The sequence below is a fragment of the Nelumbo nucifera genome, chromosome 1 (genome assembly GCF_055504915.1).
Source record: "Nelumbo nucifera cultivar China Antique chromosome 1, China Antique-T2T, whole genome shotgun sequence".
Lineage (NCBI taxonomy): Eukaryota > Viridiplantae > Streptophyta > Magnoliopsida > Proteales > Nelumbonaceae > Nelumbo > Nelumbo nucifera.
In genome coordinates this window covers 105,081,988-105,109,554 of record NC_142649.1, presented here as the reverse complement: position 1 = coordinate 105,109,554, position 27,567 = coordinate 105,081,988, and the positions used below count along the sequence as shown (strand labels likewise).

Here is a 27,567-nt window from a genome sequence, read left to right as displayed (position 1 = left end):
AACTGAACTGGCCAAAAAACCGACCGAAACCAAACTGAAAAATCAGTTAACCGAATCAATCGGTCCAGTTTTGGTTCAATATTCTTAAAAAACCGATAGTTTCAATTAACCATTTAAAAAAACCAGCGGTTAACCGAACCGACCTATATATATAGTAATATATATATTATATTATATTTTTTATTTTTGAAAATCAAATAAACAATTTTGGATATCTGAGACTTTCAAACTCTCTTTGAAAGTTTCAATTTGAAAATTGAAAGTTTGGCAGTCTACCTCTGCCAGTCTTTCAGTCTCAAAAATAAAAAATTCTCTCTTTTGTCACTTAAAAAATTTTCAAGCCTTTATTCTCTTTTGCTCTTTTGTCTCAGTGGTTTTCCATTGGCTTCTTCGAATCAGACTCTCACAGTCTCACTCTCTTAGACTCTCAGTTCTCTTCTTCCCCAACGGACCGACAGCTTCTAATGCTCCGATCATGCGACCAACTGTGCTTGTCTCACCTCACTATATTCTGTGTTCTCTCTCATACTCTTCTTCTTCCCCAACGGGCCAGACCTACTGACGGGCGAGCCTCCAACCGATGTCTGGCATCTCCTCTCAGATTCAGCCTTCACTCTCTCAGACCGGCATCTAGCATCTCTCAAATCTGAAATCTCAATCTCTCATCTCGCAGTCCCTTTCACTCGACACTCACTCAGCACTCACTCACTGATCTCTCTCAATATCTTCTCTCAGTCTCAATCACTCTCATCTCTCTCAATCTCTCTCTCTCATCTCTCTCGCTCCCAGTTCACAACCATCGACAGAAAAGGTTTTTCCCCCTTTTTTTAATATTAAAGGCATAAAAAAACTAAAAAACCAAACCACGATTAACCAGTTGCATCGATTCAGTTTCGATTTAGTTAAATTGAAAAACCAAACAGTTCGATTCAATCCAGAAAATCACCCCACGGTTCAGTTAACAGAACCATGAGCACCCCTAGTGATAATCAATATACATGCATATATATAATCAAATTAGATCCTAACATTTCGGATGAAGCAATATCCAAATTCAAGACCCCCGTTATTTAGCCCCCTTCAGAAGAAATATATATATAGATATATATATATCCATTTTCAAATCTTACGTATCTGGGGAGACACATGGATCTTTGTGCATGTAAAAGTCTCCTCCACTCCCACCTGCACCTGAGTTGGGGGATGGGCTACCCCACGTTGTGTAGCCCTTCAGAAGATACCAAAAAAAAATTATATGATTAAGCAGATATCCAAATCCAACATAAACAAACTGGATTTGAAATCCAATCCATTTTCAAATCTACATATCTGGGGAGACACATGAATGTTTGAGCATGTAAAAGTCCCCACTCCCCACCCTCTGACAAATTTAGCGTCGGTCCAAGGAAACAAAAGAATTGATCAGTGACTAACCAGGGGACGGGATCAAGTCTGTAGAAGTATACGACTCAGAAATGGATCACAGAAAATGTGAATAGAAAATAATATAAATAGCAAAACTACAAGATTAATTATTTTATTTGGGTTTCGTTTTCCCAAGCTACATTTATATTCTCTTCTTAATTTCTCAAAAAAAGAGTTCATGAAATGAAGGAGTGGATCAATATTGGTTCTCCTTTTTGCTTATTTAGCTGTATCAGTGGCCTCAGTAGTTTTAACTTCTCTTGGGCACTGAGAAACATATGGCTTCAGCTGCATCATATGGAAGGGATAGAATGATTAAGCAGATTGACATACAATATGCAACTTAGAAAGTTAGCATTCCACTACGTATCTAAATACAAAGAAACTGATATTTACACATCAAAAGTCAAAATAGGATCTTATTGATGTTAAAACCAAACTAGACTTCCAATATTCTCCTCTTTCTTTTTAAGCAACAATATATATATTAAACAAGCTGATTAAAAGGAAAGATGCAATATGATGCCAAAGTTCCCCCATAAAATGTGACCCATATCCAGACTTAAGATAGGACAAACCAACTAAAAGGCAGATATGAACAAGAAAACGTCCACTACCTTGGAACAGTATGATGCAAGCATCGATGAAGAGAAAGAAACCATGGAATAGGAAATCAATTTCTTCACATTCTCGCATCAATGGCAATTTCATAATTTTTGGGGTGATCTGACTTTTTGTCCATTTGCTTTAAATCTTATAGTTTGTTGGTGTTGTATGAGTAGGTTTAGTCGTGTTAAAGAGTCGAGCTAGTTTAAATGGTTATTTAGAGGTCTTTGAATTTTGAAAAGATACAATTTTAATCACCAACTTTTCTTGCAGTCCAAGTTTAAGGCGTTAAAATCAGAGAGTTTTGTATTAGGTATTAACAGTCTATTGTTATGGTTTATGGCATGGGAGATGAGGAATCATGCAATAAGCCCCTTGGAAGAGCTTCTGTGGTTGAAGAATGAAAAAACAAGGCAGCCTGGACTTATGAAGAAGTGGTGAAGCAGATCAAATGGGTATTGAGATGGAGGGGGAGGGGGAGAGGGGATTCAGAACCGTAGGAAGATGGAGGACCGAGGTGGTGATCGAAGCTAAGACCTTCAAGTTTGAAGAGGAACTGATCAAAGGTAAGGAAGCACTGAAGATTAGAGAGAACAGCAGGGCGACAATACTGGTACTAAAGGAGGTCACGGTATGGATGAAAGGTTTTATAGACGGGGCTATCAACTCCGGCAAGGTGAATGGCTGGAAGAACTTAATGTCAGTTCCAGGCAAGAAATATGTAATTGAACTGAAAAGATATTGTAAGGGGTGGTTCATCATGGTGGAGTTCTTTGGAAGAGCTGGGAAACAATTGTTCTGTGTGTTGGAAGGAAGAATGCAGAAAGGGTGGAGGATTTTTGTGAAGGTGTTGCAGTCCTTCCTTGTAGCATCGGAAAAAAAGAAGATAGGAGTGGAGGTAACTGGTCAAAACTCCAAAGACCAGGGTCGGATGGATCAGGAGGAGTCAGTTTCGAGTGGAACTACCGGGAGTGCAGAAGCTCAAAATACCTCAACCGCTGGTGTGGTGGTGGCTTGTTCTTCTGTGCATCGAAGAATTCTGGTGGGAGCAGGGACAGATGCTTGGAAGAAAAGAATGGTTCTGGTGGCTGACAAAGAAGTGTCAGACTGGAAGAAAGTGTTGAACGCAGTAGCCGGAGAAATTGGAATTGGAAACGAAGCATTGTTGGTTCCATTTACAGACTCGAAAGCCATTCTGGATGTTGGCGACCAGGAACTAAGTTTCAAAGCTGTAGAGATGGACGGAGGTCTGATACAGGTCCAGAATCGGAGTCCCATCTGTAATGAAGTTGCAGTACAAGATGGTTGTGTTCGGCTGAAGTTTGTAGGTCTCCCCTTCCACCTTTGGCGTGACTCTGTTCTTGAACACATAGTACAGAGTTTATGAGGAGTCTTGGTAGAAGGTGATAAATGCAGCTTGGTCGCCTCGAGGTAAAGGTGGCTGGGATTAAACACGAAGATATGCCTAGGTAATTCGAGATGCTCGAATGAAGTCTGGTATAAGGTGTGGGTAGCTACAGAAGTTGAACAGGTGTGGTGGGGAAGAGGGCCCAAGGTTGAAGACGATGGATGAGCTAGAAGGGTGGTGGACACGTGGAAGGAAGAGAGTGGGCGGTCAAAAAGAGGTGCAGGTGGAATTTAAGGAAAGGTTTAATGGGGTGGCTGGGGTAACCCAAACGACAAGTCATCTAATTAAAGGAAATAATTCAAATTTTTTTCAAAGGATTAAAGCTAAGGCGGGCTCTTTATCTTTCGCTGACGTGGTGAAGTGGAGTGGCCCAGGGTACAGTTTGGCTCGGTCCGAGCCGGTCGAGTTGATAGGAGGGTCGGGCGGACCGAAAGATAAACCAGGGCTGTTTTTAAGTGATCACGTGGGTCGAGATAAAGGAAGGAGTTTTGGACGGATGATAGACAGAAGTTTGGGTCAATCATCGTCCCAAATGGCAAGGGGAACTGAGAAAGGCTCGCAGCAGCGGCAAGCAACCAAACAAGGGAACCTCCAATGGGTCCCGCGTCGTAACAGTGAGGAGCTGAGCCCAGGGCGGCGCTTCTCAGAGAAGCCAAACCCAAGGTACGCAAGGGAGAGAGCCGAAGAGAAGGAGGCGGACAAAGGATGGGTACTGTGTAGTGTAGATGAAGAAGAATCAAATGACGGTACAGATGATGGTACCAGTATTGGCAGCGTGAATGATGAAAGCGGCTACGTTGCAGGTGACATGGAAGAGTGGAACATTGCAAGGCTGTTTCAGGGGGACTTAGAGAAAGAAAGGGAGGCCTGAATTAGGCGGCCAGGAAGGTCAGTTAGAGGATGAAAGAAGCTCGGGATTCCATAAAATAGGTGAGGCTAAAGACAGTGAACGGAATAACCCATTCTTAAGACTCCAGATTGGGCAAGCAACAAAAGAAAGGGCAAATCAGGAAAACCAAAAGCAGAGCAGGAACATACCAATCAGGGGTGAATTAGGGGTAGAGAGGAGCGATCACCATGTTGACCAAGGGACATATGGACTTCCCAACCAACTCAGGGAGACAGATTTTTACCAACCTCCGGAACTAGAAAGGGAGACCGGGAACAATCCTATCCCAACCTCTCTCTCAAACCCAGGTAACCTTGTGAATTTAGTTTATGCTACTAATGAGTCTTTTGTGTCCTTTGTTCCAGATTCTGTTCCCGATCCATGTCTTGCAGCACGTGTATGTGCAATCAATCAAGGTGGTGAGACTTCTAAAGCCTTGGGAAGGGGATTGGATGTTAGTCGAGAGGTGCGAGAAGGGAGGTATAGAAATGAGAAAGTATGGAAGATTATTGAAAGAATATTTAATGAAGTAGAAGGAAATATAAAGGAGAGAAGAGGGGAGGGGAGGGAAGGAAATGAGGGCTGAGGTCGAAAAGATAATATGGAGTGCACAAAGGAGGTGGGGGTATCATAAGGAGGAAGGATGGAGAGGAGAGAAGAGGGGAGGGACCTAAGGAGAGGAGGATAGGGTTGAAGGGGAGTGTGTAGGAAGGGTAGTGGGGGGATCTAAGTAAGAGGATTTGATAACGGATTTTGTGGGGAAGTTGGGATGCAAATTAGAAGACTTGAATGTGCTGAAAGATGGTCTACAGAAGAGGAAGAAGGAGGTTAAAACAAAGAAGAGAAAATTGAGTGAAGTTGAGAGATTGAAAAGAGATGTGAAAGGTGACAAGAAGTTCGGGGCAAAAGGAGAGAGAAGGAAAGGAGGAAAGTAGTGGTCAAGGGTAGAAGGGAATTAAGAAAGAAGTGAGAATGAAGATACTAAGTTGGAATGTGAGGGGGAAAGGAAGTGTGAGGAAAAGAGCAACAATAAAAGAGGTAATAAAGAGGTTCAACCCAGACATTGTTCTATTGCAGGAGTCCAAGAGAATGGAATTTAATAACAGGTGGGCAAGGAGTGTATGGAAAGCTAGGGGGATTAGTTGGGTGGCTGCTCCCTCTTGGGGTGCTTCAGGGGGGGGGGGGGGGGGGGGGGTAGTGACAATGTGGAAGAGGGAAGTGGTTGAAGGCTTGGAGGAACTGATTGGAAGATAGACAGTTTCCATGAAGTTCAAACAGCAAGAGGATGGATATGTGTGGGTGCTTACAAATGTCTATGGACCAAATGACTACAGAGAGATAAAGGAATTGTGGGAGGAATTGGCTGATGTAAGAGGACTGTGGGAGGGCCCTTGGTGTGTGTGGGTGGAGACTTCAATGTGATTAGATACCCAAATGAAACTAACAAGACCAATCAGAGGGGTGACAACAAGCATGAGGAAGTTTAACAGGTTTGTGGATGCCTTTGAGCTTAAGGAGATACCATTGGCCCAGAAGACATTTACTTGGTCAAATCTCCAAGCTAGACCCATATGCTCTAAGTTGGATAGGTTCCTATTTTCTGTGGAATGGGAAGAACATTAGGGGAACTTGACATCTAGAGCTCTACCTAAGGTGACCTCAGATCATTAGCCCATAGTGTTATGCAAGGAAGGAGTGGAGGACCTGCCCCATTTATATTTGAAAATATGTGGTTGTTCCATCCCAAGTTTACTGATAGAGTAAGGGAGTGGTGGAATGAGCGTAACCCATTGGTGGAATGGGAGGGGATGAGATTTCATAAGAAACTACAATTCTTGAAAATAAAGATCAAGGAGTAGAATATCTTAGAGTTTGGGAGGATAGAAGAAAGAAAGAGAGATTTGGTGGACCAACTTGAAAGCCTTGACTCTAAAGAAGAAATGGGAGAATTTGGAGAGGAAGACAATGAACTAAGAAAGGGCTTGAGAAGACAGTTAGAGGATTGCCTAGATAAAGAGGAAATAAATTGGAAGCAAAAATCTAGATGTAAATGGTTGCAAGAGGGAGACAGGAATACTAGGTACTTTCATTCTTTGGCAGATGGAAGAAGGAGAAATTTCATCTCCAAATTGGTTGTGCATGGAATTGAGTTAACTCAACAAGAGGAGATAGTTGGGGCATGTGTAGAACACTTTAAATCCATTCTAAGAAAGCCTGTAAATGGAAGGGTGTGGGTAGAAGGTTTGGACTGGCCAGATGTAGGGGGGACAATAGGAGGAGTTTGGAAAGGAACTTTGACTTGGAAGAGATTAAGGAGATTGTGTTTTCTATGGACAAAACAAAAACTCCGGGGCCGGATGAGTTCAAAATGGCTTTTTATCAGGACTATTGGGATATTTTGAAAGAGGACCTTCTGATGGTTTTTGAGGAATTTCATAGGAGATGAATTGTTAATCCAGGGGTGAATTCCACTTTTATAGCTTTGATTCCCAAAAAGAAAGAAGCTTCACATCCAAGGGACTTCAAACCAATCAATCTGGTAAATAGCCTGCAAGATTTTAGCAAAGGTGTTATCTTTGAGGCTGAAAAAGGTATTGCCAAACATAATTGAACACAATCAAGGTGCCTTTATAAGTGGAAGACAGATTATGGATCAAATCCTCATTGCTAATGAGAGTGTAGAGAGATATAAGGATAAAAAGAAGGGAGTGGTTTGTAAGCTGGATATGGAGAAAGCTTATGGCATGGTGGATTGGGAATTATTAAGGAAACTTATGACCAAAATGGGGTTCGGGGCTAGATGGTGCAAATGGATCATGGGTTGTGTTCGAAATTGTCATTATTCAGTGCTAGTGAATGGGACAGTGGTAGATTTATTCCCAACCATTAGGGGTATAAGATAGAGAGACCCCTTATCTCCTTTTTTGTTCTTACTGATTGCTAAGGTTCTGGGGGAATTGATCCATAGAGCAGACTCTAGGGGTCTCATTAGAGGCTGGAGGGTTGGAAGGGAGGACATCCCACTCACTCACTTATAGTTTGCTGATGATACGATCCTGTTTTGTGAAGGATGTAATGTGAGCTTCATTAGGAATCTGAAATTGGCGATCCATCTAATTGAGCAAATGCCAAATTTGAAGGTGAACTTTGGGAAGAGCTGTGTAGTGGGTGTGAATCTGGAGGAGAGAGAGATTAGGGAGAGTGCAGAAGTACTTGGGTGTGAAGTCTCAAGGTGGCCTTTGAGTTATTTAGGGTTGCCCCTAGGTGATAATCCTAAGAGACGGAGCTTTCAGAATCCGATGGTGGAAAGATTTGAAAAAAGACTTGTCTCTTGGAAAAAGAATTACCTCTCTGGGTGGTAGGATTACACTGATCAAGGCCACGTTAGCAAACATACCCATTTACTTCCTTTCAGTGTTTAAGATTCCAGGGAAGGTTTGTAGTAGGCTGGAGAGGTTGATGAGAGATTTCCTTTGGGAGCTGGGAGAGGAGAAGAGGGACCATAGAGATTTCCTTTCAGTGTTTATGGTGGTTTGGGGCTTGGGAACATTGGGAAAAGAAATTCGGCTCTTTTGGGGAAGTGGTTGTGGAGGTTTCCTTTGGAGCAGGAGAAGCTATGGGCTAAAATAGTGGCAAGCATACATGGGTTAGAGCAAATTGAATGGGATGTTGGAATCAAAGCAAAGACCACAAGCACTTAACCTTGGAAAGCCATTCATGATCTGCTTCCAGTTTTCTCCCCTCTTGTCGGGTATGATTTGAATTCAAGTAATTCCATAAAATTTTGGGAACAAATTTGGGTGGGGGATGCTCCTCTTAAGGACCAGTTTCCTTCTTTGTATGCTTTATTTTATTTTAAATATGAGCCAATTTATTCTTTCATCACCCATTCCTCTTCCAGTTCGGGGTTTGGGTGGAACCTGGGTCTGAGGAGGGCTGTGAGGGATTCAGACCTTGATAGTATTTCGAGCCTCCTTAAACTTCTTGATAATGTTTTCTTAGGCCCTTCTAAGGTGGACTCTAGTTGGACCCCTACCCCCATGGGCTCTTTTTCCTGTGCTTCCTTCTTCAAAGTCCTTTGCCAGTCCACCAGCCCTACAATCTCTCCTTTCCCGATTAATGAGGTTTGGTACAAACCAATTCCTCCTAGGGTTGGTGGTTTTTACTGGGAAGTCTATTTGGAAAGATTCAACACTGGGGATTTGCTCCAAAAGAAGAAACCCGATATTTGCTTGTCACCTCATTGGTGTGTTCTTTGCAAAGCGGATGGGGAGACTGGTTTTCACTTACTGGTGTCTTGCCAATTTGCAAAGTGAATTTGGGAGTAGGCTTCTCTTTGGGTGCAGGTTTAACCCTCCATTAGACTTGCAGAGCCTTTTTTCCCCTTCTTTTTTTAGGTGGCACATGAAAAGGGAAAAGACTATGTGGAGATGACTGAGGGCTGCAATATGCTGGTCATTATGGGAAGAAAGAAATTCTAGGATCTTCTCAGAAAAGGAGAGAGGCTGAAGAATTGAGGGTCGTGATCCATATAAAGGTTGTACAGTGCCTGAAATCACTAGATCTATTTACAAACTACACAATGGAAGACATGTTGAGAAAGTAGGGTGAGATTGCAAATTGCATACAGATCAAACCAATAATAAGGATGTCTTGGACTCTCCCCCACCTGTTGGCTTCTTAAAATTAAATTTTGAAGGGAGTCGTAGGGGGAATCCTGGACAATCAGGGATTGGAGGTGATTTTAGGGATGAGAACGGGATCAACTCTGCCCTGTTCTCAAGCCCAATTGGTGTGGAGGATTCTTTTAGAACTAAGATCTTGGCAGTTATGGAATGAGTTCAGAAAGCCAAGGAGATGAATGTTAGAAAACTCTAATTGAAGGGGACTCGAAAGTGGTGATAAGGTGGCTGATTAAAGACAACTGCGGCTTATGGAACTACAGAAATGAGAAGAGGAAATTCAGGTGGTTGGTGCGGGGGATACAAATCAGGATGAGTTGGGTTAAGAGATCAGCTAATTCTTTAGCTGATGGGTTAGCTAAACAAGGGATATAAAGGGAAGCAATGCTTTGGGCTAAGTTCTAACTTAACTGTTTCTTTTTTCCTTTTCCCTCTTTGGAGGGTTTAAGTTGTATTCGGAAGATAAGAGTGTTTGTCTTCCTTGTTGTAATTAGTATGATGCTTCAATGAATATAATAAATTTGTTATTGATCAAAAAAAAGTTTAAGGGGTTAAAAGTTGTCCATTTGACTTGATTTTTGTGTCATTTGGGAGATTTCTCAATTAGTCAATTACCTATCCAAGATACTAAGGGGCTTTTAGTTCCGATGGCATTTATTTAATAAACATTTGGTGGAAACATTAAAAAGAAGTTTCTCCCAACAGATAGCTCTCACACAAACTGAGACAAACATTTATTTGATAAGCGATTTAACCAAACAGCATTTCAAACTCTATTGGGGGAAACGCCTATGTAGCACCAAGCTGGCACCGTTTTTCAGATAACCAGCAATGGAACCAAACACCATCTAAGATATTGTAAATCCAAAGTATTCCAAAAGAGTTACAGCCATTTATCAATAACTTTTTAATGTCCATATGGGTTACCAATGGGTTTGTTTTAGGCAAAGTTTGGGAGTGCTTATTCTAATAAGCACTCATGAGTGTTTGGTGAAAAAGCACTTATTTCAAAAAGGGGTAGTATAGGTATTTTAGAATGATGTGGCAGGCCAAGACAGGCCAGAAAGGAAATAAGCACTTAAGATATGACCAAAATTTGGGCTTCTTGAATAAGTGCTTGTTCTCAGGAATACACACTTATTTGGGCTTATATCCCAAATACAATAAGTTCTTATTAGTGTGATCCTGGCCCAAAATAAGTGCTTTAAGCAGCCCCAAACTTAGCCTTAGTTTTAAAGCAATTAGAAGTTGCTTCTACCCAGTTTCCAGGTTAAAATTAGACTGTGTTTGGTTTGAAGGAATGTAGGGAAACCTTTACAAACCTTGTATAGGTTCCCTAACTTTCCCTTCCTTTCCCTACCTTTTTCCTTCAAACCTGTTGAGTTTGGGCCGATGTTGAGTTATTTGGCCCAGCATTCTTTTGTCTTGTTTTCTTTATTCAGATAAGAAGTTATTAGGCCTTAGGCCCATTAGTTTTTTGTTAAAGTTAAGTTGTGACTGTTCAGCTACTTCAAGTAGCCGACCTACTAAAGGCATTATTGTATTTACTTATTCTTTTTTATTAAGTATATAAATCAAAAGGAGGGGCAGATCTAATTCAATTCTGGTGACATCCCATTCTCTTCTACTTCTTCTCTTCTTTCCCTTGTTGAAACCTTTCGACTCCTTTTCTTCACAAGGATCACACTAAAAACAGCTTTCAGCAATTTCTACTTGGTATCAGAGCAGGCCGAAGGTTTCTTGAGCTGCTCCATCATGCAGCCCTAGATCAGCCGACTGCATGGTGAGGTGAGAGGCTGATCGAAGACCTCAGGTAAGCCCAGTTTATGGATTATTTTAGTGGATTTGCATTGCCTTGTAGCTGGTCTAGGGTTTCCCACCAAATTCAGGAAGAACAGGAGAAAGGGGGAGAGTCCTGTTTTTATAAGACTCTTCAATTTTGACCTAGGAAATGCCACCCTAGTTTTTTAGGGTTTCTTGGAGTTTTCTGAAGGGGGTGGTTCAAGTCCCACTTGTTTTGGAGGCCTCTGGAGGGAGTGGCTGCTGCTTCTTTCTCTTCTCCAACTCCCACGGAAAAGGAATCTTTTGTGAAAGGAGCTTCTAGGGTACCAGAAGGGTGTCTGTGGTGCCTGAAGGAGATTATCTCATATTTTTTCATCTTGAAGTGATTTTCTAACCCTTTTTTGGGAATAATGGAGGGTCACGGAGCTGAAAACAAACCGGGGAGTGAGATGGGACAAGGGGGAGGAGGTGTCGAAGACCTTTTCGGGGCTGGGACCATTACTACAGTTAAGTTAGATGGTACAAACTATTTAGAATGGTCACAATCTACAAAGATGGCCATTGGTGCTCGTGGGAAGTTGGGGTATATCACTGGTGAGGAAGTGAAACCCAAGACTAACTACTCCCGATGGGTACAGGAAAATTATATGGTAATGACTTAGTTGTGAAATTCTATGCTGCCCCATATAAGTAAAAACTTTTTGTGGGCTAATTCAGCTAAGGAAATTTGGAATGGGGTTGCAGAAACCTATTCACAGAGTAAGAATGTTGCTAGGGCCTACCATTTGAGAAACCAGATTATTGCTACTAGACAGGGAGATAAACCTATTGTTGTTTACTTTTTGGCCCTTAAAACCCTATGGCAGGAGATTGACCATTTGGAGGCTGTGGTTTGGGAAAGTAGCAAAGATGCAGCAACCTATCAAAAGCTCTTAGAGAAGAATAGAGTCTTTGAATTTCTTGATGGCCTTAACCCCGAGTATGACATTACAAGACAACATATCCTTTCTAGAGAGTGTTACTCTCTCTCAGGCATATGCCTTTGTATCAGGAGAAGAGAGTAGGAGGAATGTGATGATGAAGAATCCAGGTCTTGAGCAGTCAGCTATGGTTAGTATTGTGAAACCTAAACAGAGTAGAGACAGGTGGAAATGAAATCAGAAAGGAAGATAAGAAGGATTTGATCTGTGACTACTGTAAGAAGCCTAAACACATGAGAGATACCTGTTGGAAGCTTCACCCTCCCTCACCTTCTGTCGAATAGACTCAAAAACAAGGGAAATGTGAACATGGCAGTAACTGGTGACTTGCCTGGACCTCCTACTACAACTACTTTGGAGTCTGTTGTAGCTGTTGCAGTGAGGGCCGAGCTGGAAAGATATGAGTAGTTACTTAATCAAAGAGATACAATCAGCCCTAATCCATTATCAGATAGACAGCTAAGAATAAGTGGACTTGGTGGTGGACATTCTACTTCTTTTGCATACAGGTAGTTCACATGCCACTGCAAACTATATTTCTACTTCAGGTAAGAAGGGACATTCTTGGATTATAGATTCTGGAGCCTCAGAACATATGACCCATATTTCCACCATTTTCTCCTCTTACCAACTCTGCTCTGGCAGAGATAGAGTTTCCATAGCTGATGGATCTCATGTTCCCATTACTAGGAAGGGGCCTGTCAAGATAACCGATTCCATCTCACTACCCTCTATCCTCTATGTATCCAAACTAAGTACTAACTTGTTATCTGTTAGTAGTTTGACTAAAAATTTGAATTGCTCAGTGATTTTTTTCTCCTGGCCATTGTGTTTTGCAGGATCTGGTTTCAAAGATGACGATTGGAAGTGGTCGTGAGGTGAATGGAATCTACCTACTGGATGTGCTTCCCAATCATCAGAGTCATCATGTCAGCAAAGACTTTGAGTCAGAGTTTGCGGGTCAGATTATGCTTTGGCATAATCGGTTGGGACATTTGTTTTTTCCTTCTTTGTGTTTCTTATTTCCAAAGTTATTTGAGTTTGTTAATTCGTCCAATTTAAAGTGTGAAGGTTGTCAACTTGAAAAACATTGTAGACATTCCTTTAAAACTAGTAATAAAAGATGTTCATCTGCTTTTGATGTTATTCATACCAATGTGTGAGGACTAAACCATGTTCCTTCTATGGGTGGCTATCGGTACTTTCTTTGATTTGTGAATGATTTTTCTCAATATTCTTGGATTTATTTGATGAGATCCCGTGATGAGGTGCCATCCTTGGTTCGATAGTTTCATCAAATGGTGCTAACACAATTTGGGGTAAGAGTGAAAGTGTTTAGGTCTGAAAATGCCAAGGAATATTTTGAAAAGAACTTTGCTTCATATCTATCAGAGTATGGAGTAATTATCAAAGCAGTTGTTCTTACACTTCATAGAAAAATGGTGTAGCGGAAAGGAAGAACAGACACATTGTAGAGATTGCAAGAAGCATGATAATAACATCTACTATTCCAGTTCGATTTTGGGGTGATGCAGTTTTCATGATCAATAGGGTGCCTTCTCGTGTTCTTGGATATAGCACCCTGTTCAACCTTCTTTTTCCTAAGGGGGAAGGTGTTCCACATTTCTCTCAAGGTTTTTGGTTATATTTGCTTTGCTCATGTTCTTGGTCCTCACCGCTCGAATCTTGATCTGAAGGCAAAGAAGAGTGCTTTTCTTGGGTATGCAGAAAATCAGAAAAGGATATTGTTGCTATGACCCAGTCTCTGGGAGTCGATATGTTACTATGAATGTCACGTTTTTTGAGTCCACACCTTTCTTCCAAAGGGGTTCTTCTCAGGGGGAGTGTGTTGGGGAAGGAAGTGAGTAGTCTATTCCTCTTCCTGTTCCAGTCCCTGCGTCCACTACTATGTCTGACCCTCCTGTGTCAAATCCTCCTATGTCACCTACTTTACCACCTCCCTTGCATCTTGTTTCTCAGTGCTTCTCACGATAGCGCCTACGACTTCATAAGGAGGTTGATTCCACAACAAAAGAACCCACATCACTTCCTATCGGCTCCTTAGACTCCAGATTCGACTGACACTAACTCAGGTATTCCTCTTGCTCCATCTGATGTTTTAGTTCCTATTGATTCTATTAACCCCATTACAGATGACCTTGACCTTCCTATTGCACTTAGAAAAGAGAAGAAAAAGTGTATTGCTCATTGTATCTCACAGTATCTCTCCTACAATGGACTTTCTCCTTCTTATCGAGCCTTCCTTTCTTCCCTTGACTCCTTGTCTATACCCAAGGGTGTCAGTGAGGCTCTCTCCAAACCTGAGTGAAAGACAGCTATGCATAAAGAAATTGAAGCCTTATTTAAAAATTAGACGTGGGAGATTACGGATCTACCAGAGGGCAAGGAGACAGTTGGATGCAAATGGATTTATACAGCTAAATACAAGGCAGATGAAAGTATAGAAGGTATAAGGCAAGACTGGTTGAAAAAGGGTACACTCAAACCTATGGTATTGACTATTTAGAGACCTTTGCACCAATTGCAAAAATGAACTCTGTTCAGATCCTTCTCTCTTGCTACTACATACTCTTGGCCCCTTTTTCAACTTGATGAGAAAAATGCCTTTTTTAATGGGGACCTGCAAGAAGTATATATGGATCTTCCTGTTGGTTTCTACAGTGATGCTGAAAAAGGAAAGGTATGCAAATTGAAGAAGTCTCTTTATGGTTTGAAACAATCACCCAGAGTGTGATTTGACAAGTTTAGAAAAGCCTTGATTGCTTTTGGCTATACTCAGACTCAATCGGACCATACTTTATTTGTGAAGCAGAGGGGATCCCTGGTGTCAGTTTTGATAGTTTATGTGGATGACATTGTAGTTACAGGGAATGACCTAAGTGAAATTGATAGCTTGAAGAAGAATCTACACAAAGAATTTGAAATTAAAGATCTTGGGGAACTGAGGTATTTCTTGGGCATTGAGGTGGTAAGATCAAAGCATGGCATCTTTATCTCACAGAGGAAGTATGTTTTGGACCTTTTACAAGAGACAGGGAAACTTGGAACAAAGGCATCTAGTACTCCTATTGATCAAAATCATAGAATTAATGCATCAGAAGGTGAGCTGGTGAAGGACATTGGGAGCTATAATAGACTAGTGGGGTGGTTGTTATATTTATGTATGACAAGACCAGACATCTCTTATGTAGTAAGTGGTGTCACTACATGCATGCCCCACGAGTTCAACATTGGGAGGCCGTTGACAGGATACTTGCTTATCTGAAGGGACACCTAGGTAGAGGCATACTATTTGCTGACCATGGACAGTTGAAGCTAGAGGCTTACACAGATGCTGATTGGGCAATATGCCTAGATGACAGATCTACATTAGGAGTTTGCACTCTTGTTGGAGGCAATCTGATTTCATGGAAAAGTAAGAAACAAACAGTTGTGGCAAGGTCAAGTGCAGAAGCTGAATAGAGCCATGGCACATGAAGTTTCGGAGCTCCTCTAGATCCGTTCGTTGTTAGGAAAAATTGGGATTGAGGCAGAAGAACCTACGATGCTATATTGTGATAATCAAGCGGCAATTAACATTGCACACAACCCATTTCGGCATGACAAGACGAAGCATATTGAAGTGGAAAGACATTTTATAAGAGAAAGGGTGACTTCAGGGGAAGTTTGTCTTCCATATGTTGCTTTTGATTTACAGCTTGCTAATGTTCTTACAAAAGGTGTTGCAAGAAACAAGCTGGAGCATGAACTACGCAAGTTAGGAATGTGTGGCATTTACTCCCAACTTGAGGGGGAGTGTTGAGTTTTGCCGATGTTGAGTTATTTGGCCCAGCTTTGTTTTGTTTTGTTTTCTTTATTCAGTTAGGAAGTTATTGGGCCTTAGGCCCATTAGTTTTTTGTTAAAGTTAAGTTATGACTGTTCAGCTACTTCAAGTAGCCGATCTACTAAAGGCATTATTGTATTTACTTATTCTTTTTTATTAAGTATATAAATCAAAAGGGGGGGCGACCAGATCTAATTCAATTCTAGCGACATCCCATTCTCTTCTACTTCTTCTCTTCTTTCTCTTGCTGAAACCTGTCAACTTCTTTTCTTCACAAGGAACACACTAAAAACAACTTTCAGCAATTTCTACTAAACCAAACATAACTTAGTCTATAAAAGGAGACCTAACTGGTGACTGCTTTAAGAGGTGTTTGGTATAGTGTCATTATGTTGTGGTTCTATTTTGAGTTGATGAATACAAATTTGTGTGAGAGACTTTTCTATTTCAAATGTTTTCAAAACGTTTTGAGTTGATCAATACAAATTGCTATTTCTACCTAAAACATCAAATCTGATGTTTTTTAGCACGCACTTTTCTAGTTGAAATGATACTCATATATGATGTGGCAATCATAATTGTCAAGGCACCAAGGCGAACCTAGGCGATAGGGAAGCGTATTGTCGCCTAGTTGCCTAGGCGATGAGTGTAGATATATACACACACACACTAGGGTAAATCCCTAGGTTTTATAGTAATAAGTAGTATTTTTAACTAATAATCACCATAATTCTCATGAATAAGTATAAATCCCATAGCAATAGATAGAAAGTGAACATATTTATGAGTAGAAAAATAAGAAAGGAAAGAAACATACAAAACACAATGGTTGAGCCCTTGTTTTGGTCCTAGGAAGAAGAAGTCCTGTTGATTGTTCTTGTGTCTCAATTGGATAAAATCTTTTAACTTATTTTTTACTTATCAATTCAGGTTTTAAAGTCCTAAAGGGTTCAAGACTATGTAACTGACTTGTGTCTTGATTGAACCCAAACAAATAAGATAACAAAAAGAAACTAGTATAAGAATAACAATATCAATACTATAATAACCCCACAATATGAATAATTTAGTCTAATAATATCTATTGTACTAATATTAATAGCATAAAATAAAAATATAAAATATTGTGTGGTGTCTTACATATAATTTATAAATATGTAGGCACTTGGACGAGGCGACCCTCCAGGAACGCCTTATCGCGTCACCTCGATGCCTAGGCGGCAAGGCGCCCTTTAAGGCTTGCCTCACCTAATCGCCAAGCAGTTTTGTATTATGTATTGCAAAATACTTTTTTATTCTTTATTTTTTGACATTATAATTATAAAATAGGCACTATTAAACTAAAATATTCATTTTTTGTATTTATATACTAATTTCTTTTTATTATTTTCTTATTTGTTAGGATTTTATCAATACAAACATTGCTAAATGCTGTATTGAACCCTCAAAGACTTTAAAACCTGAACCAATAAGTAAGGAATATACTTTTCTTATGAAAATTATGAACAATTATAAAGGAAATATGGCTATGGTACCTAGGGAACTACCCTAGGATCTATGTTTTCTATATAAAAAAATCCATCGCCTAGGCGACTAGGTGGCAAGGCGCCCCCCTGACACCCAGCCTCACCTTGGCGCCTTGAAAGCTATGCTTGACAACTATGGTGGCAATACATATTTCTCACAAATTTGTGTTGATAAACTCAAAACACAACAGCAATGCAACACCACTATACCAAACACCACCTTAGTGGTCCAATAAATTAAGTAATTCTAATTGAAATTCTAAAAGAATAATGGCTTGCAATAGCTTGAAGCTTGTGTGGTGCCAAGGGTTTGTGTTTATGGAGGTTCTCTGAGATCTTCTCTTTCTCTTTACTATTTTCCATGGTTCAAAATTTTGATACGCCCTTGTGCATCAATAGGGGTGTATCAGTACTTAAAATAACATGCTTTTATGTTTTTTAGTTTTTTTTCAAAATTTGGTTCTTGGGCCTATTTTTAACCATATTTTTTATTAAAAAGAGAGGGGTTCCCAAAACACCTGTAAATAGGTGTATTGAGAAGCCACAGATACAATACAATACGCCCCGTATCAAAATTTTGAACCTTGCTATTTTCTGTTATATTTCGGATCTAAAACTTTTTTTCTTTCCTGTTTCTTGCTACTATAGTATATTTGATTTCTTTCTTTACCCACCCTGTATACCATTGCAGGACTTCCTATCGTCATTATATAGACTAGTGAAGCTCCCCAATATGAATAAGGTCTTCCAACCCCTCCCCATGCCATAATCAATACCGGATTCCTCAAATTTTTAATGGAACTCATCAACCTCCAAGGCCCAGGAAAAAAAAAGACTTTTTTTTGGATAAGTAACTGAAATTTTATTGAAAACATTAAAGAGGAGCAAATACAACAGAGCAAAAGGGGTAAAATCCCTTAATCCTCAAGAAAAATCTTATATTACAATAGTTGCACAAAAAATATTAGTTCTTCCCACCCCTTGTTTTGCAAGTGCATCCGCAAAGGAGTTAGCATTAATTTCAGATTGTCCTATGGATGACTTGCTAAGAAACTGGAAAGAGATTGCTTTCACTGCAAGATGCAAGAGGACTCTTTGTCCGTTCTGATCCCCTCCCCCCTCGGGCTTTTTAAAGCTGAATTTTGATGGCAGCAGTGTAAGGAATCCAGGGCCCTCTGGGATTGGAGGAGTCTTCAGGAATGAGGAAGGGATTGTTACTGCTTTATTCTCTGGCCCTATTGGAGAAGGTGACTCTCTTAGGGCTGAGATCCTTGCAGCGCTTGAAGGAATTCGAAGAGCAAAAGATCTAAATATTAGCCATTTGATTCTGAAAGGTGACTCGAAGGTGGTGGTTAATTGGTTGAAGACAGAGGACAGTGGTTTGTGGAACTTTTACAATGAGAAAAAACAGTTCTTATGGCTGGGTAGAGACATAGAGATTCAGTACAGCTGGGTGAAGAGGAGTGCCAACTCATTTGCGGATGGGTTGGCCAAGCAAGGAGTGAATAGGGAGGCTGTTTTCTGGGCTAGTTTTTAATTTTCTTTGCTTTCCCTGAGTTTTCTGATTTTGGGGGAGCTAAGTTATTTTATCTCCCTTTGAATTCCTTTCCCTCTATTCTCTTAATTTAATGAAATTGATGTTATTGATCAAAAAAAAAGAGTTAGCATTAATTCCTTTGCTTTCCTCATCCCTTCAAGAACCACTAAAACCTCAGCTCTTAAAGAATCCCCTACTCCAATAGGACTAGAAAACATAGCAAGAATTTTACCTTCCATATCCCTAAAAACTCCTATACCAGAAGGGCCCAAGTTGCCTTCTCTACTTCCACCAAAATTCAGTTTTGTGAGCCCAACAGCTGGAGGGGGACCAAAGCGAAATAGTCCCAAGATTTATGGGAGCTGAGTAAGCCACCTCTTTCCAATTTTTTATAATATCTCCTGCTGAAAAGCCTTCAAAGATTTTCATAATCTTGACCCAATGAAATACCCTAACAGTTATTGTTTCAATGATGGCATTCTTCTTTCTTTTTCATAGAAAATTCTTTGATTTCTTTCTTCCCGAACTGTCTAACAGGTGCTCTTACACATCTCCATAGTAGTCTACCTCTTTCCTTTATCCCTCTGCAGAAAAAGGAGCAAACAAGATCTGTACATTTTGTGGGGAGTCCACCTACAACCAAATAGAGAAAGAAACCAATTCCAAAGCACTAAAACAAAAGGGTATGAGATCAAGTGATGGTAACTTTCACCATTATCTTTATAAAGGATGCACTAATTCTGAAATAGACACCAATTAGGTCTTTTTCTTTGAAGCAAATCACAGGTGATGCAATTCTTTAGGAAAGCTTCCCAACAAAAAGCCCCAATCCTGGGAGGAATTGAAAAACCTCAAACTTCTTTAACTGGAAAAGATTGCATGGGGTCAGATGAGGGGTGCACTAACTCTCTGAAGGAAGAAGCACATTAAAAAATACACCCAAAGGAGAAAGAGTCCAAACCCAGTTATCCCTCCTAGAGGGATCCAGCACCACCCCTTCCAAAACTCTGGTCAAAGCAGATACACTGTTCAGTTCAGAATCTCTAAGTACCCTTCTAAGACCAGCCCAAGTTGGAATGAACCAGAAAGGTAGAGACAAACTCATTTTTAAACCTAGAAAGGGAATATACAGATGGAAACTGTTCTTTCAAAGGTAAATCCTCCACCCAAACATGTTCCCAGAATTTTACAAAATTACCAGAGCATGGACCGTACCTGATAAAAGAAAGGAAAGATGATAGAAAGGCATGGATAAACTTCCAAGGAAAAGCTCTTGTGGCCCTAGTTAATACTCCCGCATCTCATCCTTCAGTCGTTTGCCCATGAATACTCAGAATCACCCTAGTCCACAATTTATCCCTATCCACTAACATTCTCCATAACCATTTTCCCAACAAAACCTTGTTCTTCTGTAGGTTTCCTAATCCTAACCCACCAGCACTCTTATCCTTAGTAACCACCTCCCAACTAACTCTGTGATCTCCCCTCTCCTCCCCTAGTTCCCACAAAAAGAAAAAACCCTCATTAGCTTTTCCAAGCTCCTACACTCCTCAATTAGCCAGTGAAGATTTAATCAATGTAATTCTACACCCAAGGAAAGATAACCCTTCCATGAAGCTAGTCTCTTGGTGAATCTATCAACAACTAGATTCCAAAAGCTACTCTTATTTGGATTATCCCCTAGAGGAAGACCCAAATAACTCAATAGCCACTGAGAAACCATAGAACCCAACAAACCCTATCTTCAACTTCCCTATCACTTGTATTAACTCCAACCACACACCTTATCAAAATTGACTTTACGATTGGACATTTTTTCAAATAGATTAACCACCAGCTTCAAATTACTAACCTACCTGGCCTCATCTCCTTCACAGAACAAGATGGTATCATTTGCAAACTGTAAACGTGTAACTGGAACCCTATCCCTTCCCACTCTCCACCCTCTCACCAATTATCTAGAATCTGCCCTCTCAATTAATCTCCTCAAAACTTCAGCAATCAACATAAACAGAGTTGTGGCAAGTCTTAATACACCTCTTCACCCACTTACACCACCTCTCCCCAAACCCAAAAGAATCTAGCACTTCGATTAAAAAGACCAATCAACCAAATCATATTCCTTTTCAGGATCCGATTTGAAGACCAGTTCTTTTTCCCACTTCTCCTGAAGTCTTCCACACTTTCATTAGCAATTAAAATCTGGTCAACAATTTGTCTATTTTTCACAAAGGTGCCTTGATTTGGGGAGATGAGTGTAGGAAGCACCTCTCTAATTTTTCAGGAAGCACCTTAGCAATGATTTTATACACACTATTTACCAAGCTAATAGGACAAAACTCTCTAGGGTGACCGGTTACCACCTTCTTTGGGAATAAGGCAATAAAAGTAGAGTTCAAATCTGGATTAATCCCCTCTTTCAAAGAATTCAATAAAGACCTTTTGAATGTCATCCTAAAGAAAATCCCAACAGTCCTAGTAAAAAGCCATTGTAAACCCATCCGGACCCAATGCTTTAGATCTATCCATAGAGAAGATTGTTTCCCTAACTTCTTCCAATTCAAAACTCCTTTCCAACCAAACCTTCACATCTTCAAGTAACTTAGACCAATCCAAACCTTCTAACCTAATTCTGTTATTCAAGGGCATTCTATAAATAGATTTGAAGTGATCCACAAAGGCCCCTGCAATCTCATTCTACTGGGTTAAAGTTGTATCATTCACCACAAGCTTAGATATGTGATTCTTCTTCCTCCTTCCATTTGCCATAGCATGAAAGAATTTTGTATTCCTATCTCCTTCCTTAACCCACTTGTGCCTAGATTTCTGCCTCCAACAAACTTCTTCTTTGAAGAAGATATCTTCCAATGTCTTTCTCAACACCCATCTCATCTCGCTGTCCCTTTCCCCAAAATTTCCTTCTCCTTCCTTTGCATCCAAGATCTCAATTTGATTAATCACCTCTTGTTTTCTTTCTTCTATTCTCCCAAAATGTTGAATGTTCCATTCCTTGATTTTACCTATTAGCTCTTTCAACTTCCAATGAAATTCCAGCCTTCCCATTGTACCCTTGGGTTACTCTCGTTCAACCATTCTTTCACTTTCTCCCTAAACCCCAGATGAAGTAACCACATGTTTTCTCATCAAACTAATGATAACATGGGAATATCCTTCATTGGATGAGTGGTTAAGATTCTAGAGTTTGGGTTCTCAACCAATCAGGGTCCTCTTGCAAATCCTTTCTGAACTCCCTTGTCGCTACCTCCTCCTCTCCTTCTTTCCCTGTCAAGGAGGTCTGGTATCAGCCCATCACTCCTAAAGTCAGTGCTTTCTGTTGGAAAGTGTTCCATGGCTCCATTAACACTTGTGATTCACTTCAGAAAAAAAAAAAAAGACCAAAGTGGTGTTTGTCCCCAAATTGGTGCTCCTTATGTAAGCTACATGGTGAGATTGCCTTTCATCTTTTAATTTCATGTCCTTCTGCTAACTTCGTTTAGGAGTGGTTTTCCTCTCTATTTGGCTGCAGCTGGACTCCTCCTGTTAATTTGGATGGATTCTTTAGTTCTCATACTTTCTAGTGCTCTAAAATAAGAGGAAGAATCATGGGAAGGTGCACTAGAGCAGCAGTGGTCTGGACAATTTGGGAAGAAAGAAACCTAAGGATTTTTTATGACAAGAAAAGAAGCAAAGAAACTGTGATCGAAGTGGTAACTCTAAGGGTGGAAAATTGGGTGAAAACATTAAAATTGCTTGCTGACTTTAAGACAGAAGATTTTTTCAGATCTTGGGGAACAATTGCCAACACTGCTTCTAGAAAATCTAAAAAAAATGAGGTATGGTCCCCTATGGCTGGATGGAAGAAATTAAACTTTGATGGTAGCTGTATGGGAAATCCTGGCCCATCGGGTATTGGTGGGGTGAGAAGGGAAGAGAATGGGAATATTTTAGCCATGTACTCAGGTCCTATTCAGCATGGTGATGTAAGATCGGAACTGATGGCAGCAGTGTATGGTGTTGAAAAAGCCAAAGAAATGGAGATTAACAGGCTGATTATTGAAGGGGACTCAAAGATTGTTGTAAACTAGCTGAAAAAGGTGGAAGGAGTAATATGGAAGCTAAGAAATGAATTCAGGCGCTTCAAGCAGGTATCCAAAGACATGTTAATACAAATTAGATGGGTTAGGAGATCAGCAACAGTATGGCTGATGGACTAGTTAAACAAGGTATTCAAAGACAATCTATATTCTAGGCTGGTTTGTAATTAGTAGTTTTTTCTTTTGGGCCTCTCCTTCTGCCCACAATTTCTTGTTGTATATGCTTTTTTAATTTAATCAATTAATAAATTCTGAGTTGCTGATAAAAATAACACTTTCTCGTCAACCAAAAATAAACCCAATACTTAACCAAAGCTAAAGACCCAAGAAAATAGATCACCACACGGTTAAGAGACAAAAGGAGGCCAAAAAACTAGGTTGGCGGCAAAATAGAGGGAGAAGAAAATCTCCCAAAAATTGTTTAGGGCTTAGAAAATTGTGGGACCACTTCCCGTCATCCCCAAATTGTAAAATGACCTAAATGGTCTAGGTTTTGAAGAAACAGAACTCATTAAACATGTTGTATAAGGCTCGGCATCAGATTTGGAATTTCTGCGATTTTCTTCTTGAAAAATCCACTAAAAATCATAGAAACTTCAAACAGCGACAAGAGTCATTCAAAAAATCTTCTAAAATCAAGGTAAATCAAACCATGTAGGATTCATTGCCTGCCACCAACACCTGTACAGACTTCTGACGTCATCCGATGGCGGTCTGACATCAGCAGTTCCCAAGAGCCTTTACCCACTGTCCCACTCTAATACCTTGTAAATCTAGGGTTTATAGAAGAAGAAGAAGAAAAAGAAGAAGAAGAAGAAGAAGAATGTGTCAAAGAGGTGTGTTTTTGTATTTGTGTGTGTGTTCTACTGTTCACACCCTCAAAAATACTCTTTATATTTTGAAAGAAAAAATTACAAGAAAGCCCACACTTGGGCGCCCAAATACAAAAAAGATGAGGAAAAGACTAAAACACACTTGCCTAAACATTCTCAACATTTTTTTAATATAAAATCCATCTCATGCAAATAGCATTAGTTTAAACTCATCATTTAGTTGCTTCTGCTAGCAAGAAAGACCAAAAGAAATCATTATTTCACAAAGAATGTACCAAAACTTTGCCAGATGTAAATTGAAAGGGCATTTTTCTAAAGTCTTTTCCATCTAGGTTGGATTACTTTCAACTATTTACAAAAAGATAAGGTGGAAAATCATGCAATCAAATCATTCATGTGACTTATAAGTTATAATACCCCTTATAAGTTATAATACCCCTTAACAATGGGTATGACACTGAACAGAGCATAATGGTGGAACAGGATTCATGCAGGCTACCCAATAGTGGGGACAAAGTTTAGTTGAATTGAGCTGTATGAACCCCCACCCATATTCCATGCTATTAAGCATTTTGCATGAAGAGAGGCCAAAAATATTACCCTGCCTTAGTGCCCTTATGTATTTCAGAATTTCAGTGATAAATAAAGCATTTGACCATGAGATAAGATAATGAGTACCTTAAAGTCAGTCAAATCAGGAACAACATAATTTGGCAATTTTTCATTCATCACAACATATCCTCCTGCGCAAAAAATGTCATAGCATGTTATAAACAACATGACATTTCTTCTTCTAATACTCGCTAGATGTGGTGCATTGAAATCCTCTTGTGTGGGGCTCCCTTTTTTTACGACAAGAGTTAACTAGGAAAAGAATGAGAGTATATTAAACATGCCTTGGTAGAAATACCAAGCAAGAACAATATGCATGAACTTAGAACAGAAAAGGTTTACTATGCATAGAAAAAATGCAAAATATCCAATGAAGAGACAAGCTACCCAGCTTGTTTGCTGTTCCCAAACCCTTCCCCAGGATGGAGCCCCCAATAAAGCTCCATGCTCCCACCCCTCCCCTCACCAAGGATTTCATAAATTAGTTGGCTAATTGTTTGGGGTTCTCAACTAATAGGATAGGGTTTCTTTTGTATACTTGTATAGAACCCAATATTCTTCCGCTCGGTTTAACCCAATCACTTTCTTTGTATGTGTAACTTGGGGTTTTCTGTTTACCATTTGATGTTATTATCTTTTTTTCTAAGTAAACAAAAATGTTACTAATAAATAGATGGATAAAAAAAAGTCTGGCTAAACAAAGACTTTATGGTATACCACCCTTTAACCCAAAAGAGTGTGCTGGTAAAAAATAAATAAAATAAAAATATCTATGTTTCACTGAAATCACCAACAACCAAATCTCAATCCATTAAAAAAAATACTATCAATCTCCACGCATAGACACACCAAAAGCCTCTCGTGGATTTCAAAGGTTCTTTTGTTTCTTCTTTTCCTAGTTGCTAAACAAACAGCATAGGTCAAGAACTACCAGCAAACAAGAAACCTCACACATACATGCACAAAAGAAAGGGGGGGACCTCTACCAGCAGGGAACTAGTTCAGAGCAATTTTTAAAAGGTAAACAGGATGTCAGCTTGGAAAGCTGGGGTTGGGGATTTGGCAGTTCCTTCAAAACCACCAACAATCAGGGATCCAGTAAGCTATCTAGTAACTAGTTCACTGGTTTGACTGCCAGGATCATAGACAGGTGGAAAACACTGCTTCAGAGTCTCGTTTGCGATTGATATAAAAAGATTTATTGATGGTCAAAAGAAGATGGAAAAGAAATAAATAGAAGACAAAGCCATCATAACAAGATGGTCAAGAACCTGGGCCACCAAGATACCCAACAAGCTGAGTGGTAGCGAAGCCCCAATTATGCTTGCCTCTATCTATCCCACCCCTAGCCAAGCTGTCTGCTAGTAAGTTGCCTAAGCCCCAATAAAGCTCACTTTAGCATCCTGTATTATCTGTATTGAGAAATGACTGACTATAATCTAGATATAAGAACAAGTCAACAATCAAGAAAGTCACAAGTTTACCGCTAACAAGTCTTCCCACACTAAACCTTTACATGTTAAAAGAATATGGATTTAAACATGTTTTCCAATAAAAAATCTCAAAAGAAAACACTGATAGATGAGTTTGTAATATTGGTAAGGGACATGTTCAAACCTTTTCGAGTATGGAAACCAGTTGATTTGCAGTTCTTTCCCTTGTAGTAATCCCGTGGGCCCCGCTTTGAAGAGAGAATATCAAGGGATGATGTTCGTTTTCTTCTCATTGCCCTTCCCAATCCTAATATCAATCCCAATGGCATATCTGCCTCTTTAAGTCAAATGGGAGAATGTCTAAATCTTAAAAGAAAAAATGAAAAGGATCAGTAAGCCATATAAACATATTAGTTCCATCAAATTTTAAGGAAGAAAAATCTTTATGACAAGTATACAAGTGCATAAGATTAATAGAATAAAAATTCTTGTAGGGATACAAAAAGACAATAATGCTGGATACAATCAGCACCCAACACGGAATTGGAAAAATACTCTTGTCTACCACATTGGGATAAACTTATAATTTCTATTAGTAAAACTTTAAGGTGCCTATACACATGGATATCGAAGCTGGCAAGAACATAAAATTTCTATTAGTAAAATTTTAAGGTCCGGTCACCTCAGCTTGTTAATAGTATGGGTAAAGAAAATCAAAACTGGTAATGAGTTATGGATCTGTGCATGTCAAGTTGGCCCTCAAAGATTGACCCTCCAAAACTCTAAATAACTCAAGTCAAGTGGTGTTCCTCAACTTAAAATAAACATGCTTATTGAAGAAGACATCTTCCTTTGTTTTCTTTCTTTTTGTGGGATAGGAGGTGTGACTTTTTTTTTTTTTGATTGTTGATAGGAGGTATGATTTCATTTCTTTTCTCATTTTAATATTCTTTTGATGATCTTGTTAATAATACCAAAAGAAAAGTTAGACCTGTTAGTTCGACAATGCAATTCAAGAAACTTGCAAGAGACAAACCAAATAAGATAAAGGAAATAATGATACATTTCTTATGTGCCAAAGAAATATAATATTAAGGAAACAGATAAGGTTAAAAACAAGGAATTATGAAGGCATTCATGTAATTTCCATTGAACATGAGTTTCATGTTTTCATTAAATTGCGGGTCTTATCAGGTATATCTGTTTCCAGAGATAAATAGAGAACACGCAATGGAAAGTATCATGGGAAAGAAGAAACGGAGTTATTACAACCAGTAAACCGTAAACGCCTTCTCCGAGTGTATAGACTACAGAATCAGGGAAAAGAGAATCATATAGAGAAACAAAAAATAAACAAACAAACATGAAACAATTAAAACAAAAGAGAGAGAGAAGTCGAATCAAGCCCTAAAGGACTCACTGTTTTGCTCTGAGACTGAATCGTGACTTTCTTTCTTGGGCGTCTTTCTACTTCTCCTCGGTTGACATCCGGGAACAAAAGAAACTCTCCTGTTTATGATCGGTGCGAATCAAGGTCAGTGATTTAAAAGGAGCGGGCGCTCAGGAGAGGCGCATTTTAGGGTATGCACCTCGCCTACGGGCGGCAAATGGGTGGGTGCACCCATATTGATCCACTAACTCATTTACCAATTACCACCCAGCGTCAAAGAGTCAAAACCCTAACCCACCCATTTAACCCTTTAACTTAAATTAGATTTTTTTTAATTTCTCTCTGTTCTAATAATAAAACAAAAATGCATAAAAACACAAAAAGTGGTACAAGATATATATTTAGGATAAAATACAAAAATCACCGCTAAAGTTTCTAACAATCATAAAAACTTCCCCTATAGTTTCATTTTAGCAAAAACCTCTCCTTTATTTTTGAAAAATTAACAAATACCTCCATTCCGTC

The 27,567-nt window shown here is 39.6% G+C and overlaps 1 protein-coding gene across 2 annotated transcripts; it reads right to left on the bottom strand.

The window, feature by feature from the left end:
• Positions 1–1,478: 1,478 nt before the first annotated feature.
• Positions 1,479–27,277, bottom strand: LOC104608637 (uncharacterized). 2 transcript variants are annotated; one of them, XM_010274678.3, is made up of 4 exons: positions 27,073–27,266; positions 25,837–26,018; positions 24,286–24,350; positions 1,479–1,713 (listed from the first exon to the last, which is right to left on the bottom strand). In XM_010274678.3, exons 2-4 carry the CDS (start codon positions 25,979–25,981, stop codon positions 1,645–1,647), a joined length of 279 nt encoding a protein of 92 aa, XP_010272980.1. In that variant the 5' UTR covers positions 25,982–26,018; positions 27,073–27,266; the 3' UTR covers positions 1,479–1,644. The 2 variants fall into 2 exon arrangements, with proteins under 2 accessions (XP_010272980.1, XP_088747207.1); XM_088891081.1 differs by lacking the exon at positions 1,479–1,713 and adding an exon at positions 23,500–23,547 and having other exon boundaries at positions 27,073–27,277.
• Positions 27,278–27,567: the final 290 nt, after the last annotated feature.

What these genes read in the sequence shown, in the direction of transcription:
- LOC104608637 (XM_010274678.3), bottom strand. Translation starts at nt 25,981, where the DNA reads ATGCCATTGGGATTGATATTAGGATTGGGAAGGGCAATGAGAAGAAAA. An exon ending in TGGTTTCCATACTCGAAAAG is followed by an intron (nt 24,351 to 25,836) that starts GTTTGAACATGT and finishes TTTTTTGCGCAG; the next exon opens with GAGGATATGTTGTGATGAAT. An exon ending in CTGATTTGACTGACTTTAAG is followed by an intron (nt 1,714 to 24,285) that starts GTACTCATTATC and finishes CATATGATGCAG; the next exon opens with CTGAAGCCATATGTTTCTCA.